At 54.8% G+C, this 17,795-nt stretch overlaps 7 protein-coding genes across 7 annotated transcripts; 6 read left to right on the forward strand and 1 right to left on the reverse strand.

Moving 5' to 3' along the window:
• Nucleotides 1-17: 17 nt before the first annotated feature.
• Nucleotides 18-947, reverse strand: CLAFUR5_01060 (1-phosphatidylinositol phosphodiesterase; the record flags this gene model as incomplete). Its single annotated transcript, XM_047900208.1, has 1 exon — nt 18-947. One exon carries the CDS (start codon nt 945-947, stop codon nt 18-20), a length of 930 nt encoding a protein of 309 aa, XP_047755763.1.
• Nucleotides 948-1,500: 553 nt separating this feature from the next.
• CLAFUR5_01061 (Dynactin subunit 5) lies at nt 1,501-2,182 on the forward strand (the record flags this gene model as incomplete). The annotated part of the gene is made up of 2 exons (XM_047900209.1): nt 1,501-1,560; nt 1,619-2,182. 2 exons carry the CDS (start codon nt 1,501-1,503, stop codon nt 2,180-2,182), a joined length of 624 nt encoding a protein of 207 aa, XP_047755762.1.
• Nucleotides 2,183-7,531: 5,349 nt separating this feature from the next.
• Nucleotides 7,532-9,216, forward strand: CLAFUR5_01062 (Biofilm regulator 1; the record flags this gene model as incomplete). The annotated part of the gene is made up of 3 exons (XM_047900210.1): nt 7,532-7,542; nt 7,631-8,630; nt 8,680-9,216. The coding sequence occupies 3 exons, from the start codon at nt 7,532-7,534 to the stop codon at nt 9,214-9,216; spliced, it is 1,548 nt and encodes a 515-aa protein (XP_047755761.1).
• Nucleotides 9,217-9,292: 76 nt separating this feature from the next.
• CLAFUR5_20006 (uncharacterized protein) lies at nt 9,293-9,610 on the forward strand (the record flags this gene model as incomplete). Its single annotated transcript, XM_059462865.1, has 1 exon — nt 9,293-9,610. One exon carries the CDS (start codon nt 9,293-9,295, stop codon nt 9,608-9,610), a length of 318 nt encoding a protein of 105 aa, XP_059318861.1.
• A 1,402-nt stretch (nt 9,611-11,012) lies between these two features.
• On the forward strand, nt 11,013-13,226 carry CLAFUR5_01063 (Glutamate--cysteine ligase; the record flags this gene model as incomplete). Its single annotated transcript, XM_047900211.1, has 5 exons — nt 11,013-11,023; nt 11,080-11,152; nt 11,215-11,280; nt 11,333-11,481; nt 11,534-13,226. 5 exons carry the CDS (start codon nt 11,013-11,015, stop codon nt 13,224-13,226), a joined length of 1,992 nt encoding a protein of 663 aa, XP_047755760.1.
• A 930-nt stretch (nt 13,227-14,156) lies between these two features.
• CLAFUR5_01064 (Dihydroxyacetone kinase 1) lies at nt 14,157-16,123 on the forward strand (the record flags this gene model as incomplete). The annotated part of the gene is made up of 3 exons (XM_047900212.1): nt 14,157-14,823; nt 14,965-15,966; nt 16,014-16,123. 3 exons carry the CDS (start codon nt 14,157-14,159, stop codon nt 16,121-16,123), a joined length of 1,779 nt encoding a protein of 592 aa, XP_047755767.1.
• Nucleotides 16,124-16,666: 543 nt separating this feature from the next.
• CLAFUR5_01065 (4-formylbenzenesulfonate dehydrogenase TsaC1/TsaC2) lies at nt 16,667-17,519 on the forward strand (the record flags this gene model as incomplete). The annotated part of the gene is made up of 3 exons (XM_047900213.1): nt 16,667-16,948; nt 17,001-17,290; nt 17,345-17,519. The coding sequence occupies 3 exons, from the start codon at nt 16,667-16,669 to the stop codon at nt 17,517-17,519; spliced, it is 747 nt and encodes a 248-aa protein (XP_047755766.1).
• Nucleotides 17,520-17,795: the final 276 nt, after the last annotated feature.

Genomic DNA, 17,795 nt, shown 5'->3' on the forward strand with positions numbered 1-17,795 from the left:
CTTTCCCAATGGGGATCTCAGCCACCAATCTCTTTCACTGCCAGAGACGATATGCCTGGATAGAGTTCCTGTACACTGCTGAAGCCGGCGAGGTGCAAGACCATCAGTGCGAGCGCAGCTATACTTAGGACTATACATAGCATGACTAGCCACACGGGCTCGTTGTGCTTCTTGAAGTTCGACCTGATCAGTTCGGAGACCAGGTCTGTGTCTGGAAAGTCCATTGCGACTATACCATAATGCTGTCTTCCGACTCGTGTTCGTAGCCAGTTATGTAGTCTGACATTGATGCCATCGATCCATCTGAACTGATAGTATCCTCCAGTGGCAATGGCACGTGGAGTAAGCTGGTAGTAAAAGTTGAACTCATAAGCGCTCGTGAAATTGATGTACCAGTGCCCTGGGTCCAGATCTTTCGACGCACGCTCGAGTAGTCCTGAAACGTCTCCACCTTTGATAGCTACCAAAGCGGGCAAAGACTGAGGATCGGAGAAACTGTAGTGATCTTGTATGGTTAGCTGGACCATGTTCTGCGTGGTGATGGTGAATGGAACACTTGGATTGTCCTGCCACTGCGTCACATCAATACCGTATGCCCAGAGATTTGGTCCACGATACCTCCGAAAGAGCTGTATCTTGCCTCGAAGTTCGCCCAATGTTGGAGTGGTGTTCGCGGTGCGCCAGCGCTCGGATCTGGTCGAAACACAGGCGAAGATAGCTTGCGCGAAGTGCACAGTGGACCTTTCCGATTCTCGGTCTTCCTTAATTTGTACGATGATGGCCTCCGTGGGATGTGCGTCTAGCCATTTGTAGATGGTGTTCATCACCTCGGGCAATTTCAGGCCCAGCAAAGCCGCTCCATGAACCATTTCTGCAATATCATCTACAATGCCGCAACGGAGGTCGAAGTATCGTATGCCTGCATCGAGCTGCTGCTCCATAGTCATGCTTTGAGTGGCAATGAATGGCCAAGGGCGAGTAAAAGCAGCGCTGTCGTGCGTTCCCGGGATCGACAGTGAAGACAGGAGAAGGTCATCATGCAGGCCGGACATCCAGCTTGAGCTTCCAGGGGCTCGTTGAAGTACAGCAAGCAGGTCTTTTGCCTCATCGCGGGAGCGCTGACCTCTCTCCAACCCATCATCACCTTCGACACTGCTCCACGATGAGTTCCCCATAGCGAATTGACCGCAGCGTATGTGCAGGCAGCCGCGGGATACCACTAGGTGTCCAAGCCACCCTTTGCCATCGCACCCGCACGTATCTTGAACGAAAGGGGATCTGACGTTAGTGCGTGGTCATGTGAAGAGAGACCATCATGTTGGGGGGAAAGAGTGAATGTGAACGGCTCGAAAGGAGTAGGGACATGTAAAAGTACTGGGACGGACAGCTTAAATGTTTCTCCGAACAACCGACTGCAGATACATGTAAACAACATCTCCCGTATTCCACCACCGTCACCACGAACATGTGACTTGATGTCGCCCAGGACGATCATCGACCATGTCTTCGCGCCCAGCAGCTAGCGTGCGCCGCTCCACCAAGACGGAGTATATCGAGACCGTGGGTGGCCGGTGAAAATGCTCCGCCGCAGCAACACAACATGCTGATCACTCTGCAGGACACGGGTAACAAGATCTCACGTCGAGCTCACATCGACGGCAAGCAGAATATCATGCTTGGTGGCAGGACGGTCATCATGGCCGACGTGCACATGCGAGGCGATCTGTGCCGACTGCCAGAGCCCGCACCCGAAGGAGAAAAGCCAAAGACACCCCCCACAGCCATCAGCATTGGCAAGGCATCAGTCATGTCCACTAATGTTGTTCTACATCCGCCCATGAGGATACACCATGGGCAAACGACTTACTATCCAATTCGCATCGGTGACAATGTCTTCGTTGGGCAGGGTACCTACATATCATCGGCGGTCATTTACTCGCACGTCCACATTGGTGCCAACTGCGTCCTTGGACCCTTCAGCCTAGTCAAAGAGAGCTCCAAGATATTGGCCAACACCGTCGTTCCTGCTAATATGGTCATACCCGCCGGAGCTATCGTAGCTGGCCGACCCGCACGCATTGTTGGCGAGGTCGGTGATGGCTTTGGTCAGGGGGGCGGCGCTGAAGTGGAAGAGTGGGTCGAAGGTGGTGATCTTCGTCCGCTTGTCAGAGCAATCAAATGACCGAGCTGTTACTTCCGCTATGCAGCTGCCGCGTTCGGGTGTCCTCCCTGTCCCCGAGCACGGCTGCCTCCATCTCCTCATCGATGGCGCCAACATCTGCGAGGTCTACAACAGCGCAAGTTTAGCGACGAAGCGGCCACCTCAGTGGCCCAGTAAATCATCCCTCTAGCTATCGAGACAATGGCAACGCGGAACCAAGAGACGCATTTCTGTCCGTTCATTCGAGGAAGTGAATGAGAAAAATCGGCACGGAGATCGCCCTTTGAAGCAAAATAAGTGTCTTTGTTGCGCTAGCACGTGGCAAATTTGGCCATGCTAAGATAGACGAGCAATACAGTATGCTCGGGTCACACGTACATGTTACAAGTTGCACGACCCGCATGTTGGATGACAATCAGCTGATCGTGTGCCTGGCCCTGATCGTCAGAGCCGATAACTGGGTGTGATGAAGTATGAGGCATGGCAATAGAGCTAAAGCAGATGGGTCAACGTAACAGCGGACTTTCGGGCTGAAGACAGTGTTTCCCAGAACCGAGTCCCAGCTCTCAAGAAGAGCGCCAGGGAAGGGAGAACGATAAAGCCCGGTTTACCTGGCGTAGAGCTCATTAGACCTGTTCGGCACGTAAGAGGATCAGATCAAGGAGCGTGCAAGGACCTCGCAGGATGATGCTGTCATAAACGTCATTGTGTACGTTGCTCTCGTTGTTGTTACTGCAGTTGATGTCTTGGAGCACTTGCCTGCTTCTAGCTTGTGCACGCTTGTCAGGCGTTCCAAGGCCGTGGAGTGAATTTACCACTTTAAGCCTGGGAGCCAAGTGGTCCATGGTAACTCATCGCTCATATGTCCAGAAGGCCCCACCAAGCTTTTGCTGTGCTTGAATCTGTCAATGTCCGTGACGCCACATCGCTTACCAGATTATTCTTGCTGCGTGTTGTCCATCTGACGATCGATCCGATCTCAATATTTGCAGCTTTTGATCTGCTTCTCGTCGACTTCGACGGCACTGAGTAGGACGAGACATTTACTACGCAGTTTTGGTAAGGCTCTATGACAGTTTCATTCGTGGAACGGGCATTTGTTGTGCGATGAGACGCCCGCGTTTGTTCGCCCTCTACTGTTACCAATGGACAGCATCAACAAGATGCGGCGCCGTCTACCACCTCCTTGCGGCTAAAGGTCCAACGGGCAGAGGAGTCTGTGTTCCATGTGCCTGGACCAGGTGCCAAATGCTAGGGCTTGATGTTAGCTGCTTGCATTTGGGTACATTGCCGCGTCAGTCACCGGCCATTCCGGCAGGAAATGATAGTGCGGGAATGCAAGGATACCATCTTCCCGACGTTGTGGTGCTTATTGTATCTACAGTAGTACCGTACGAGCATAAAATGTGCTGTTGGCGGTTGTGAACCTCCAAAGGTACGCGTAGCGGAGTGGAGCTCTCTACCAACCCTTCTAGACTGCAAAGTAGCGTGCGATCCACGCTACCGCTACCCGACGTACAGTGCTTACTATACGACGACATAGGCGTTAGCGACGAGTATATGTTTGCGAGTTCGCCAACAGGCACAGTGCGGTAGGTCACGTGACCCTAAAACTTGAAAGTTGATCAATCAGAGCGGGCGCCAAGGCTAGTTGAGGGCTGGTATAGGGCTTCACTCCCTCGCTGACGCCTCACCTACGTACTCGCAAGCTCGTACTCCGGTGTGGCTAGCGCTCGGTCGCTACGCTTAATAAGAAGAACGAAGGAAAGTGTCGTCTGATCGCAGGGGCCAAACGAAAGCTACAGTCTCTGTTCACCTCCGATCCTTACCCACCGGTTTGACTGGCTTTTGCAAGGTCGAGAAAGAAGCATAACCAGCATCGATAGTGCTTCCGGATGCTATGAAACTGCGCTTAGCCGGGTATTAGAGTACTTTTACGGTGTTTCTGTCGTCCTCTTGCCTACTTCTGGACGTTACAGTGTTGAAAGTGGGTAACGATCGGACGTGGAAGCAGACTGTACCCTGACTGTCGGTGTAGCCATGCGCGCACGATTGATGTAAAATGGTATGAGAAATTCCATCCCGGAAAGCATGTTCCACGTCGTCGTGCGTGGCAGTTGGACTTTGTTGTGCTGATGAAGCAGACTTGCGAGTGACGGAGCAGGTGCTCTGATGTGATCGTGTTGCCAAGTGCCAGCCGGACATGGACAGGGTGTACGGCATCATCCTCTGACATCTCAGATTCGGACAGCGTCTGTGTCAGGAACGCGCCTGGACCGCTTGCTCATTGAATGCCCGAAATCGGACCGGCATTCTCTTGAGCTTACGATAGACGGATAGAGCCTACCCCCTGATCAGGCTGGGCTTGGCTGGGGTGTTAAGGCGACAACATGACAAGGAACGCTGTTCATCGGAGCCTTAGATCTGGCACATCTTGGTCAGCGCCAGAATGCACTCCTGCTTGCGCTGCGCTAGACACTCCCACCTTCCATCGTCGTTGCTGCCTGCTCTGCTCCCGGTGATTAGCACCAGCTTGCCTACTGTTGAGCAATTCGATATCCTTGTGACCGGAGATGTTCGATCTCACAAACAGTTGCGCTGCTATGGCTGGCATGTCCCACTGCTTCGGTAAGGTCATTCCTGCCCATATAGGTTGCAAGGAGAGACATAGCCGGCTGTGCAGATGGGTAGACAGCACATCCGTCTACTTGATGGCGAGTCAGTGGCGCGGCGGTGAAGTGATAGCCGACGATGGTTCTAGGGCTATGAGTGCTCATAGGGCGGGTTGCTCCACGACGGAGACGACAAGTACCAGTTATACCACTACCACGTTGCGGTGAAGTGGCTCGGGACACGAGCTATGAAGCCTAAAATTGCCCTGCATGATGCGGGCGTCGACCACCAACTCCATGACGGTAGCTGAGACCAGCAGTACAGGTGGTGCCCGATACCGTAGTCAAAGCATCGCCAAGATGTGCTAGGCCTGTAACACGATCGATCGGCCTCGTGGACATAGATTAGTCCATGGACAGGGCATGAAGACGAAATGAAACTAGCACAGTACTGACACTGGTCAGTGGTCAGTGGTGGAACACAGGACCGGGGTTCACCCATGTGAGCCAACAGATCGAGCTGGTGCACTTTCGCAGCAGAGATTTCGCTGTATCTCAAGAGCATGTGATTGTGATGTGGTGGGATGCACGAAGGTCGAAGGTGTGTGGGGATCATGCAGGAGCGTGTCCGAGACGAAGTCGCGACACCACGATTAATAATCCAGGGTCTCCGCGGCAGCACTAGTAGCGTACTTTCTGCGTGCGAGATGTGGTTGCATCCGCTCCTCTACCTAGGTAGCTTAGAACTACCGCTTTGTCTGCGCGCTTCCAATCGCAAGATGTGTTATTTATTGTTGGCATCCATATTGCGATGCCACACGCAAGAACGTCGTACACTTATCAGGTACACGTCCGGAGAGGCCTGGCAGTACTAGCTCGCACATGCAATGCTGATCCTGGCTCCCGCTTGACAGCGGCCAGTCGCAGCGACGAGCAGCGCATCTGTTGCTTCGTCCGAATCGATCGGCTGTGCGTGCGTGCCGTTATTAATATTCATGTGCATCAGCAATGCCGGCAACCTCCGCCGTGTCAACGATGTGTACGGCCAGACTTGGAGCTGTCCCTCACAAGGACCACATCAATCAATGCTGGACTGCCGGCAGTCGAGATTGATTGAAGCATTAATTTCGGGCACCAACACCTGTCAATCGTTCCTCCTACGGGCAGCGCCAGCATCTCGTACCGGGGGAACGTTCCCGGTGTCGTTGCCGTCGGCACCCAGTGCCAGAAATCGAAATCTTGGCTTTTACCCAAAGAGGCCATCTCTCGAGTTGGTTTGCTCGCGAGCTGCCACTACTGTGGCACTACTGTGGAGTCGTGGGAGCTCCGTGCCCCGATCTCGACATGCAAACATTCGCCATTGCGATCGAAGCGGTTCTGTGGGCATTTGGCACGACCACACGACATGTGCGACCCCACTGAAGGATCATGTACTCTCACAGCGTCGCGAAGATTGAGTTGCGATCCATCTTGCAGCGCCAAACGCCGCGCTTGCACCATCATTCAAGCTGCTGCCTTGGCATCTTCACATCACGAAGCGGCACAGGACAGTAGTGGCAGCAGCAGACGACTGCTGCTGTCTGTGGTGTTCACGCGGATGCGGCAGCGATTGCGTACCTGGCTGCCCTGATCTTGCTTCCTCGCAGCGCAAGGATCAGGTCATCGGATCGCGATTGGCTGGATCGAGATCGCGTGTCTGTGCGCAAGGGATCTCGGCTACAGCACCACTTCGGACGGCGTGGTGCGGCTGCGTGCATAAAGAACATTACGGAGTGCCCTTGGCGTCGACCTTTCGCCGCTGCTAGCCTGCTGCCACGAAGAAGTCCTGCTGCGGCAGCCGGTACTGCAGTGCTACCACTGCCGAGCTCCATGAGTTGCATGAACCGTGGATACACAGTGGCGGCGCAATCACGACAAGCGGGAGGGATCGCTGTCTCGTCGATCGACCCGGCCAACGTGTGGCGCTGTCGGCTTACCAGTCGCAACACCACCGGGATGCGATGCGACGCACACACGCTGGTGGGCAGCAATGCCCTCCGCTGTGTCCACGGCGCGGGGAGGGAGCGCCGTTGTAGTCAGCGGCCACGGGCAGAGCATGCACGCCCCGATGAATTGATAGTCAGAAAAGCAGCGGAGCGTTGTTATCACTTCGGAGTAGACTCAGATTCTTGCCCATATCGCTCCCTCCCTGCATGGGTGCTTGGAATCTCCGATCATCACTCGGAAACACCCTGACCCTGGTCTCGTCAAGCGAGTACAGAAGTGTCCCTAGTCTAGCATGGCGCGGTCCAACTCACGACTGCTGCCGTCGCCTTCTTCCACAACCATCAATCGATAGCCTCTGCCTCTGCCTCTGCCACTGCTCTGTCTGCACCCAATCTTTGCTTACACACCCACCCGGCCGGCCGCAAGTCCTGCCAGCCCAAACCATATATCCACCGCACGCGAGTACAGACCGCTGCCGCCTTTCGTTTCTCGCAGCCGGGCTCCCTATGCCACAGCGAACAGTCTGACTGCGAACCCTTCCGGATCGACTCCGCCAGAGCGCAACATCACCACCACTGCCACCCGCCGTTTCGCACTCGCACGCCTGGGTGCGTGCATTCCTTGCCGTCGAGCTCTCGATAGCCTTCGGTGCATCGCCATCGCCATCGCCATCGCCGTCGCCGGTGCTGCTTCTGCTGCCACCTCCGAGCAGGCACCTCACCGTCACCGTACATAGTCGCCATCAGTCGACACCCGCCCATCCTCTCACAATATGGATCGCAGGTACGTACCCAACACTCGTCTTTCACGGCATACTGGCGTGTGTGATGCATCTCACATAGAACCTGTCACTGACAGCTCTTCCCTCCAGGCCTCAATTGCCAGCGCTCAGTTACCTCGACGTGGACCAGGTGAAGCGCGAAGAAGACGCTTACCAGAACCACAACGCTGGCACGCCACAAAGTTTATCGAATACCAGCGCCGCTCCCAGCCCGACCTATCAATACCCTTCAGGACCACCTCCGCCCTACAGTCATGCCCATGGAGTGGCCCCTCCAGCACAGCAGCATGCAAACGCATGGACGGGTACGCAATCAGGTGTGCACACCCCGCCCGAGAGTCGTCGCACCAGCGAGCATGAGAAGGAAGCTGCCAAACAAGGCCCCAGGCAATCACTGCCATCGATCTCGGAAGCGCTAGGCGTCGACAGCCAAACCGCCTTCGCATCTGCACCTGCTGCTCCCGCGCCTCTGCAGTCGACACATCTTCCTCTGCCGGCATCTGGCCCGCCAACATCTCCATCTGCCTCATCGAGACGATCATATCCGATGGAACCGCCTCCAGGCCACGCGAATTCGTTCGCAAACAGCAGTAGCTATTCGCAATATCCACAGTATCGCTCGGAGCCAGCACAACGACAATCGTATCCTCCTCCCGCCGAGGCTACCCGTGCTCCTGCAGCCTACCCGCCCGTGCAGGACTCTAAGCCGGTGCTGCATCAGCCCTCTGCTCAACCACAGTCCCGTTCACCACCCCCACCCACGAGCTTCTCACGTCCGCTGGAGTCCTCGCCAGCATCTGAACACCCGCCAAATCCTAGTGCGGGCTCCATGGCCCCGCCGAGCAGCGTCCCATATGGCTACACGCCGTACCCACCCAGATATGCCGACCCTACGCCGCCTGCCAGTACATCTTCCGGGCCCATCTACCAGCCTTCCACGGTTTATGGGACGCCGCAGACGACGTCATCGTCCGGCTGGAAAGCTGAGAACACTGCTCGCTTTGACAGTCGGCAACCTGAGCAGGCTAATTACGGTGATAATGTCAAACGTCATCTGGACTTCTACGACTTGGGGCAAGCTTTGAACGAGGTATGCTTCGATCTTTTCATCCCATGCAATGCATGCTAACCAGACTCAGATAAGCAGCGTCAGCGGACACTTGGGCGATTTCGCACGTCGATACGGTGACCGGATGCATCAAACGCAGCGAGTAGGGCCTTCGCCGTCTACTTTACCAGGAATTGTGGAAGTGGACGACATGGTGGCTAAATCACGTGCGCAGCTTGACTCTCTGCTCAAAATACGAGATGTGGTTTTGGCTCAGCAAGCGGTCTACGAACAGCAAGCAGCTGATCAGCGCCTCCAACACAAAGCTTTTAGTGAGGGTCCGCAGCCACAGCCAGATCTCCATGCTCCAGAGATGGACGAAAGTAAGGCTGGTGGGTTCGCAGGCGTTGACACCAAGAAGCGGAGAGGACGGGCTGCACCACCAGGTCGATGCCACAGCTGTAACCGCGCCGAGACACCAGAATGGCGACGAGGACCGGACGGGGCCAGGACTCTGTGCAATGCTTGCGGCCTGCACTACGCGAAACTCACCAGGAAGAACAATGGCGCCAACAAGAACACGAGCGTTGGCAACTCCAACCTGCGACCTAAAGAGAACATGCCATGAACACCCAGGTCGAAGTGACCACGGCCGTCTCTGTCGCCAAACACACTGATATGTTTGTCCGCATTTTGAGCATGTTATGCTACTGCTTATACTGCTTTTCAGCGATACCCACGGCGCATTCGGGCCTTTTCAGAGGCCCTGGCAGGAAGGAGATGGATACTCCTGCAATTATGAAAGGTTTGCGAGCGTTATTAGACGCTGTGATTGTACATGCGCGGCACAACACTACGACAAAGCTGGCCAGTGGGGGGCGAGGGGGGAGGGGGGGCCTTTGTTAGGGAGGATTTGTCACCTAGGGGCTTTTATGATGGCTATCACGAACATTGGGCGGATCAAATTGACGGAGTCGAGGGAGATTTTGAAGCAGCGATATACCACCGAAGAAGTCTTTTAGGGTTTACCTGCATTTGCTGGAGTTTGAATGAGCTTAAAGTCTTATCTCGTCGGAAGGAGCGACGTAGCGCTGTCAAGCTACGTTTGTGGCATGTACAAAGGCAACCCTGTACGCTTTCGTGATGGCAGCAGTGTACACGTAGCATGGAAGCATCGAGACTCGACCAGTTTCCTAGATTATCAACGTGTGGTCGTGCCCAACGTTGCTCACAGTACGATGTGAAGTGCAGATGGCAGCCGATGTCGAGGGGCGTGATCGTTCTCGGGCCAGTGCAGTGACAGGTCTGTGGTGCAGCAACATTGAACCGTGGCGCGTTGGGCGGAAGGTGTGAGATACCGATCAGATGTAGCAAATAGACGGTGGTCATGAGCGAGCAGCAGTGCAACCAACAAGCAGGTACTAGCTGTCAAGTCAGTGGCGTGCCGCAGGCCACGTCGGACGGCATGGCCTGTGGCACCCAACATCAGTCGCAGTCGCAGTGCGCAGTGCGCAGTGCGCAGTGCGGAAGGCAGCGTCCAGGTGTGGGGTTGTGGAGATGCAACAGTTCTGGGATGAGTTCAATGTCCAATGTCCAATGCCCAATGTTCAATGTCCAATGTCCAATGTTCAATGTTCAATGTTACTACTGTTCAATGTTACTACATGTACTGGAGTGGAGACACATGTACACACATGTACATACATAATTAATTAATGTACATGCACACTGGACATGCATGGACGCAAGATCGAAGCGAGCACATGAGTGCAGTCAAGTGCTGACGGAAGGGCACGCTTGCATCATGTTTAGTAATGTGCACTGCAGAAGAAGCCGCCAACGACGATGATCTTCGAGATTGTCGCGCCGCTTGCATCCACTCCATCTTCCACGCCTCGACGCCTTCATGCTTCTTCGCCGAGCGACATGCACGTAGCAGCATCATACCTACTCCTCATCTCCATCCATACCACTCCCTCCTCGTAGCACAGATCGCCCCCACCCGCTCACAGGCGGCTCGGAGCACGCCCACGTCCGCTTGCTGGAAGTTTCAACCTGGACAGACCCCACTTGCACGAAGTTGCACCAAAGTTGACGTTCCCATTGCCTGTACTTGCATGCATGTGCTTGCGAGGATGCTGAGAACGACATAGCCTGGAGCACGACAGCTGCTAGCGCATCGACGCCTCACACCTCTCACTCTCACACACACACCCCCGCATACACCCACACCACCAAGACAGCCCCCCGACCCCCGACCCCCGACCCCCACCCCACCCGACGGAGCTGTGAAGATCACCTCGCTCCGGCCCTCTCACGAACGACACTCAACCTCCGGCCGGACCACAGAGGGCACATGCGATTGTGGTGGTACAGGCTGCATGCGCTACACCAAGAAGAGCACTTGCAGCACTAACGGCAACGATGGGACTACTGTACGCGATCTGAACATGTGCAGCTGCAGGGCATCTTGTTGATTCGTGCAACGCAGAGCTGTCGGAACACCGCTAGACTGGCCTGAGGCGAAGAAGGTGGCCGGCCATGTGCGGGAGTGGGGTATCGAGGTGCGCAGAGCCAAGCATGCAATTGCATCGAGGGTGAATGCTCCAGCTGACGATCTGTGTAGCAACTATTGGCTATCTGGAAGCGAGCCAAAGGCAAGGAGAGAGATGCTCTACTCTGGGGAGACGAGGTATGGTAAGCGCACAATGCCATGCGCTTGCGATGACGCTGATTGTGCAAAGATCGAATACCTCGTCGTTGCCTTCGATGATGAGAAGAAGCAAGTCAAGTTGTCGCTGCGTCAGGCCGATATCCTCGAAGCACTGGCAAGCGACCCTGAGCTATTGAAGCAGGGTGGTGGCGTGCCCGATCTTGCCAGAGGCCATACCAAGTAAGGCATCATGTGCCATGCAGCTTGTGAGACCTGCCTGACAGTCTTGCAGTGCAAAGAGACCCGCGCCGACTTTTCACCCAGAATTCGGTCGATTCATGCTCGAAGCCACACCCGGCGCACCATGGGGCATCGGCTTCAAGGATTTGCTCGCTGTCGAGCAGGACATGAAATGGAGACGAAAGATTGCAAAGGAGCACATGCATGACCATGAGTTCCCAATCACACTCACCACCTTTCCACTCCTTGGAGACAGGAAATCCATCACACCATACTACCCGCCATCTGGGCCTAGACTGCGATCACAGTTTGTTCCTGACGAGATTGCGAATCCGCATATCCGCTTTCCAACCTTGGCAGCGAACATACGGTGGCGGCGAGGACGTAAGGTGGAAGTGAATGTGCCTGTCTACCACGATGAGAACACAGCGATGCCGTGGAAAGACCCGACCGTCGACTACGATCTCCACAACTGGCCAGAGGACGATGATGTACGAAATGGTGCTGCCAAGGACGACTACATCCACATGGATGCCATGGCATTCGGCATGGGATCTTGCTGTCTGCAAATCACCTTCCAGGCGACTAACATTGCCGAAGGACGCAAGATGTATGACCAGTTGTCGCCTTTGGGTCCAATCCTTCTTGCATTGACAGCTGCGACGCCCATCTACAAAGGCTGCCTGGCAGACACGGACGTTCGATGGAATCAGATAAGTGCTGCCGTCGACGACCGAACCCCAGAAGAGCTCGGTGAGAAGCCTTTGATGCACGACCGGTGGCGAATACCAAAGTCACGATATGCTTGCAACAGCACCTATATCTCCCAGGATCCGCGCTTACGCCCCGAATATCTCGATCCGGATCTGGTCGTGGATGAGGACTTGAAGGCTCGTCTGGTCGAGGGCGGTATGGACGATCTTTTGGCCACACACTTTGCACACCTCTTCATCCGGGATCCTATCGTCGTCTTCGCGGAAGACCTCAAGACGCTCGATCTGAACAGCACCGACAACTTCGAAAATCTGCAAAGCACAAATTGGCAGCACATGCGATTCAAACCACCGCCTCCTGGCAATGACATCGGCTGGCGAGTCGAAGTCCGGCCAATGGAGATCCAAATTACAGACTTTGAGAATGCAGCATTCTCGGTATTCGTGGTCTTGATCACCAGAGCAATTCTCAGCTTCGACCTGAACTTCTACGTGCCCATCCCGCGAACAACGGAAAATATGGAGACCGCGCACAGGCGGGATGCGGTGTTGAATGATAAGTTCTACTTTCGGCGAGACGTACTACCCAGGCGGCAGACTAAGACCAATGGCATTGCCTCTTCAGCTCCCGGCACACCTCAGCATAGTAGACCCCATACGCCTGGCCCCATTGAAGACGAGTACGAACTCATGACGGTGGACGAGATCATCAACGGCAAAGCTGATGGCAGTTTCCCGGGGCTAGTGCCTCTCGTTGAGTCATATCTCGACAGTATCAACGTGGACGTCGAGACTCGATGCGAGCTGGCGCGGTACCTTGCGTTGATACGAGGACGTGCCAACGGCTCTCTTTGGACCGCCTCGAAATGGATCCGGCACTTCGTCAGGGAGCATCCACAATACCAAAAGGACAGCGTCGTGTCTGATGAAATCGCTTATGATCTGGTCAAGGCAGCCGAGCGCATCACTGTCAATGAAGGCAGGGATGGATACGCAAAAGACATGCTGGGTCAGTGTCGGGAGAGAACCTGAAGGAAGTTTTACTTCAACCTGTGATGCTCATATCTCATATGCCAGACCTATTGGTTCGGCCTCAGCTACTCTGAGAGGCCTCTATGCTCTAGCCATCGCCACATCGACCTAGATAGATGTTGAGCAAATCATTTCACCTTCTGTGCATGCACCCGTTCATGACGATACCACTACCAGCCAAGTCGCCAATCTAGGGCCTCTCCCGTCTCAACGTGGTCAGGAAACGCGAGGTACGTATCCTTGGTAAACCAGATCGTCCATACGTCTGCTTTTGCAAGAGTGCGACCCAATTACAACAGAAAGCGACGACATGCGGATAAGTTTGTACTCTATGCTTTACCAGCTGACCCGCATCTATGCATCCAAAGCTCAGTGAGACTCACGACCTTCTCCACCCCTTCTTCCATAAGTTTCGTGAGCATCGTGGTCGGCGCAGCAGCTTTGAGGTGATTGTTATAGTCGTCCAGTACAAGCTCATGTAGGCGAGTATTGAAGCGCTCGCGCCAGCGGTTTGCGCGCTGTCAGTGCTGCATGCAAGAGATACTGCTTACCATCCTACATGTACCCTTCACACGTTGGCATTGTCTCTCACGCAGTGGAGCTAGAACGTTGGCCGTCTATCGATCGTGGACTTTCTGCATGGGCCTCGAGACGAGACGGTTCTCGTTGCGAGCTCTCTGTTATTAGTGCTAGAGCACCTTCCCCTCACCACGCACGAGACAGCAGCAGCTCGTGCAGCTGACGGAGGAGCTGTCTCAGCCGGCGGCGGCTATTGACATGCGTGCCTGAGAAGAGCAGCTACAGCCGCCCGGAGAGAGATCGAGAGCTCGAGAGGTGCAGGTGGTAGTAAAATGGGTACTGTTTCTTTGCCTCTTGTATGTGTGGAGAGCTCGCTGCTGTTTCCCTAGAGTTGCCCGTTGTCTGCCAGTCATGAGTACTAAGCATTTCTTCCACCAAACAGAGGGCGTCGTGGTCCAAGGCCTGGAGTGCCTCGTCGCCAGGAACAGCCATCTTGCCCTCGATGCCCCCCACAAGGTCGTCTACTCCAGGACACATCATCCCTCGAAGGTGACTGTTATCTCGGGCGGCGGGAGTGGCCACGAGCCAGCATGGAGCGGCTACGTAGGCGATGGGATGCTCGCAGCTGCTGTCAACGGCGAGGTCTTCGCCAGTCCTTCCACCAAGCAGATCATGGCCGCGATCAAGCACGTGCCATCAGATGCAGGTATCATCCTCTGCATCACGAATTATACTGGGGACAATCTGCATTTTGGACTGGCAAGAGAGAAATCGGAAGGTCTAGGGTACAAGGTTGGCATACTCAGGATGACGGATGATGTGGCACTGGGCAGGAAACAGACGGAGAACACGGGACGAAGAGGATTGGCTGCCAATATGTTTGTTCTGAAGCTGTGCGGCAGCGCTGCAGAAGCGGGCTACGACTACGAGAAGTGTATGAAGATTGGCCTCTCCGTCAATGCGAACGCCGTCACTGTTGGGTCGTCTCTAGACCACTGCCACATTCCGGGCAGAGAGCATCACCGATCAATACCACAGGACGCGTACGTGCTGGGGATGGGCATACACAATGAGGCTGGTAAGAAATGACAAGAAATGAACGGCACAAGGCATCGTTTGCATGAGACATGTCTGCGCCTTGCCCATTGGCTCAGCAAGATCTGCCGAAAGACACTGCCATATAGTTTCAGAGTATAGCTAACACCTATCTGCTTGGCAGGACTACACGAGATCTCGCCCATGCCACCCGTTGAGGACCTGGTCGGGGACATGCTGAAGTACTGTCTAGACCCAACCGACAAAGAGCGAGCTTTTGTCGAGTTCAGGCAAGACGATGTGGTCTGCCTTCTCATCAACAACTTTGGTGGGATGTCTAACTTCGAGATCGAAGCTTTAACGAGCGTTACTCGGAAAGTGTTGGAGCGCGACTGGAAGATTATACCCAGGCGGATCTTTGCCCAGGACTTCGAGACCTCGCTTAATGCTCCTGGGTGGTCCATCTCGTTGCTCAATGTGTCAGGTATCGAACGCGAGACAAAAACAAGCATATTCACCTTGATTCATCTCCTTGACCAGGACACAACGGCTCCAGCATGGCCTAGGAATGGTTACAGGGAAATCGTGCCCGTCAAAGAAAAGGCTAAGCTGTCAGTAGACAGCGCTACAGAAGCTGCCGCGAAGCAAGGGCCCACGGTGGACGCTACAGCCCTGGACTCGGCTTTGAGGAGTGCATGCAACGCTGCGATCCAGGCGGAACCAGATATCACCAAGTGGGATATTCAAATGGGAGACGGGGACTGTGGTGAGGCTGTTGTGGGCATGTGCAAAGGAGTGCTTAAGAAGTTGAATGCAGGTTTGACGAACGAGGGGTCTTTCTTCCATACCCTGGACGAGGTCGGCGAAGCAGTGGAGGAGATTGGTGGCACTTTGGGCGCAATAATCAGCATCGTCCTGGCATCTTTCACGACCAGTTTGAGGCAAGCATACGCCAGAGACGAGAGCGGGTTTTCTCTCGACACGAAGAGTGCCGGCCAAGCTGCTGGAGCGGCTCTGAAGAATTTGATGAATTACACCAGCGCAAGGCAGGGCGGGAGAACAGTCATGGACACGCTGATACCGTTTTGTGAGGCGTTGGAAAAAGACGCTGATCTTGCCAAGGCCGTGGATGCTGCCCAGCTGGGAGCTCAGAGCACATCAGGCATGAAAGCTAGCTTTGGAAGAGGTGAGTTGCTGGACATGTCTCGAGCAACGCGTACTGATAATGACTAGCTACATATGTTGGTGAAAGCGCCGAGACAAAGCAGGACGCACCTCCAGATCCAGGAGCGATGGCAGCATTTATTTTCTTGCAGGGTCTCCTATCTGGCCTCAAGCAGTAGTATCTTTTCACTTGTCCTGCCAGACACCCACTTCTGGCCACTGCACATATGACGTTGGAAGTTCCGGGAGAGCTGCTAGCACTCACTGTCAAGCCTAGCAGTCTACATGTACGCACTTCCTCGCAGGCTCTCCCTTGCATACAAAGCATAAGATCTCGCTGGGTCTCATCTTGTCCCAGAGCCCGTTCTGACCGTTCTCTTCTCTCGTCCAGCGCGCACTTCCTGCCGTGCACACATGCCAACGTGCCGAATTGTGGCTAAAGATTCGGCTCAGTGGTAAGTCGGCTACTGCCAATGCAAGCGTAGCGGGAGTGGGATCGGAGATGTTTTATTCCCAGGGCTTAGCAAGGCCCCACAGGGTAGGTGCTCCCCGCAATGAGAGCAGAGAGTTGCAGTTGCGGGGTCGGTCTGGCGACTCGAGGAGATGCGCGACGCGACTACTTAAAAAGTACTGCAGCCGCTCTGACGTGCTGGCCATACCTGTAGTGATCTGGACTGCGTGAACTTTGGGCGTTAGTATTGTCGAAGCACTACACCGTCAACATGCCAGGAAAGCTTGAGGGAAAGGTCGCGATCGTGACTGGCGGCGGAGGAGGCTTTGGCAAGGGCATTGCGAAGAAGTACATCGAGGAGGGTGCCAAAGTTGTGATTGCAGACTTCGTCGAGGATGTCGGCCAGAAGACTGCACAAGAACTTAGGTGCGAGTTTCATCGGACAGATGTGACAAAGAGAGAAGACTGGGAGTCGCTCAAGAAGTTTGTCGATGACAAGTTTCAAAGGCTAGATGTGGTCATCAACAACGCAGGCACCACCTATCGTAACAAGGTGGGTCTCTAGCATGACCAATTGACCACGGACAGCTGCTAATTTAGGACAGCCAACCGGCGAGGTCACGGAAGAGGAGTACGACAAGGTGTTCACTGTCAATGTGAGAGCCATCTACCTCTCCACCCAGGTCCTGGTACCATACTTGCAAGAGAAGAAGAACGGGGGCTCATTCATCACCATTGCCTCAACGGCAGGGCTCCGGCCTCGGGGAGGGCTGACGTGGTACAATGCCTCCAAGGCTGCCGTGATCAACGCGTCGAAATCCATGGCCGTGGAATACGCGCCGGACAACATTCGCTTCAACAGTGTATGTCCAGTCGTTGGGTTAGGCACTGGACTGTAAGGGTTTGCGCATCTGCCGTTGGATTATTGGTAAGCTGACTGCGAATACAGGACCGACTTCTTCCTTGGCAAGCCTGAGAACGAGAAGGTGTTCATGACGACCATCCCTCTTGGCCGAGGCTCCACGCCAGCGGATGTTGGTAATACGTGCGCTTTCTTGGGCAGTGAAGAGGCGAACTTCCTGACTGGCATCGACGTCCCTGTAGATGGTGGTCGTTGTGTATAGGTGAATAGTCGAAGCCATGCTCCAGCCGCCGCATGTGTATAATCTTCCGCGCGCCATACCTCGTCGAGGCGTGAGACTCGCCGCAAGCTGTTCTGCCATATGGTGTTGTTCTTGCGACCATACCTGGTGCATGCTGTTGCCATCGCCATCGTCCACTGCCATCGTTTCGCCGAGACCAGGAAGTATGCCGAGCGCTCTCACAAACACACACACACGGGCACGACTTGCCTCACCAGTGGACTGGCTTGGCAGCAAGCGATAATTGCACAGCCTTCA

Source organism: Fulvia fulva, chromosome 1, assembly GCF_020509005.1.
Source record: "Fulvia fulva chromosome 1, complete sequence".
Lineage (NCBI taxonomy): Eukaryota > Fungi > Ascomycota > Dothideomycetes > Mycosphaerellales > Mycosphaerellaceae > Fulvia > Fulvia fulva.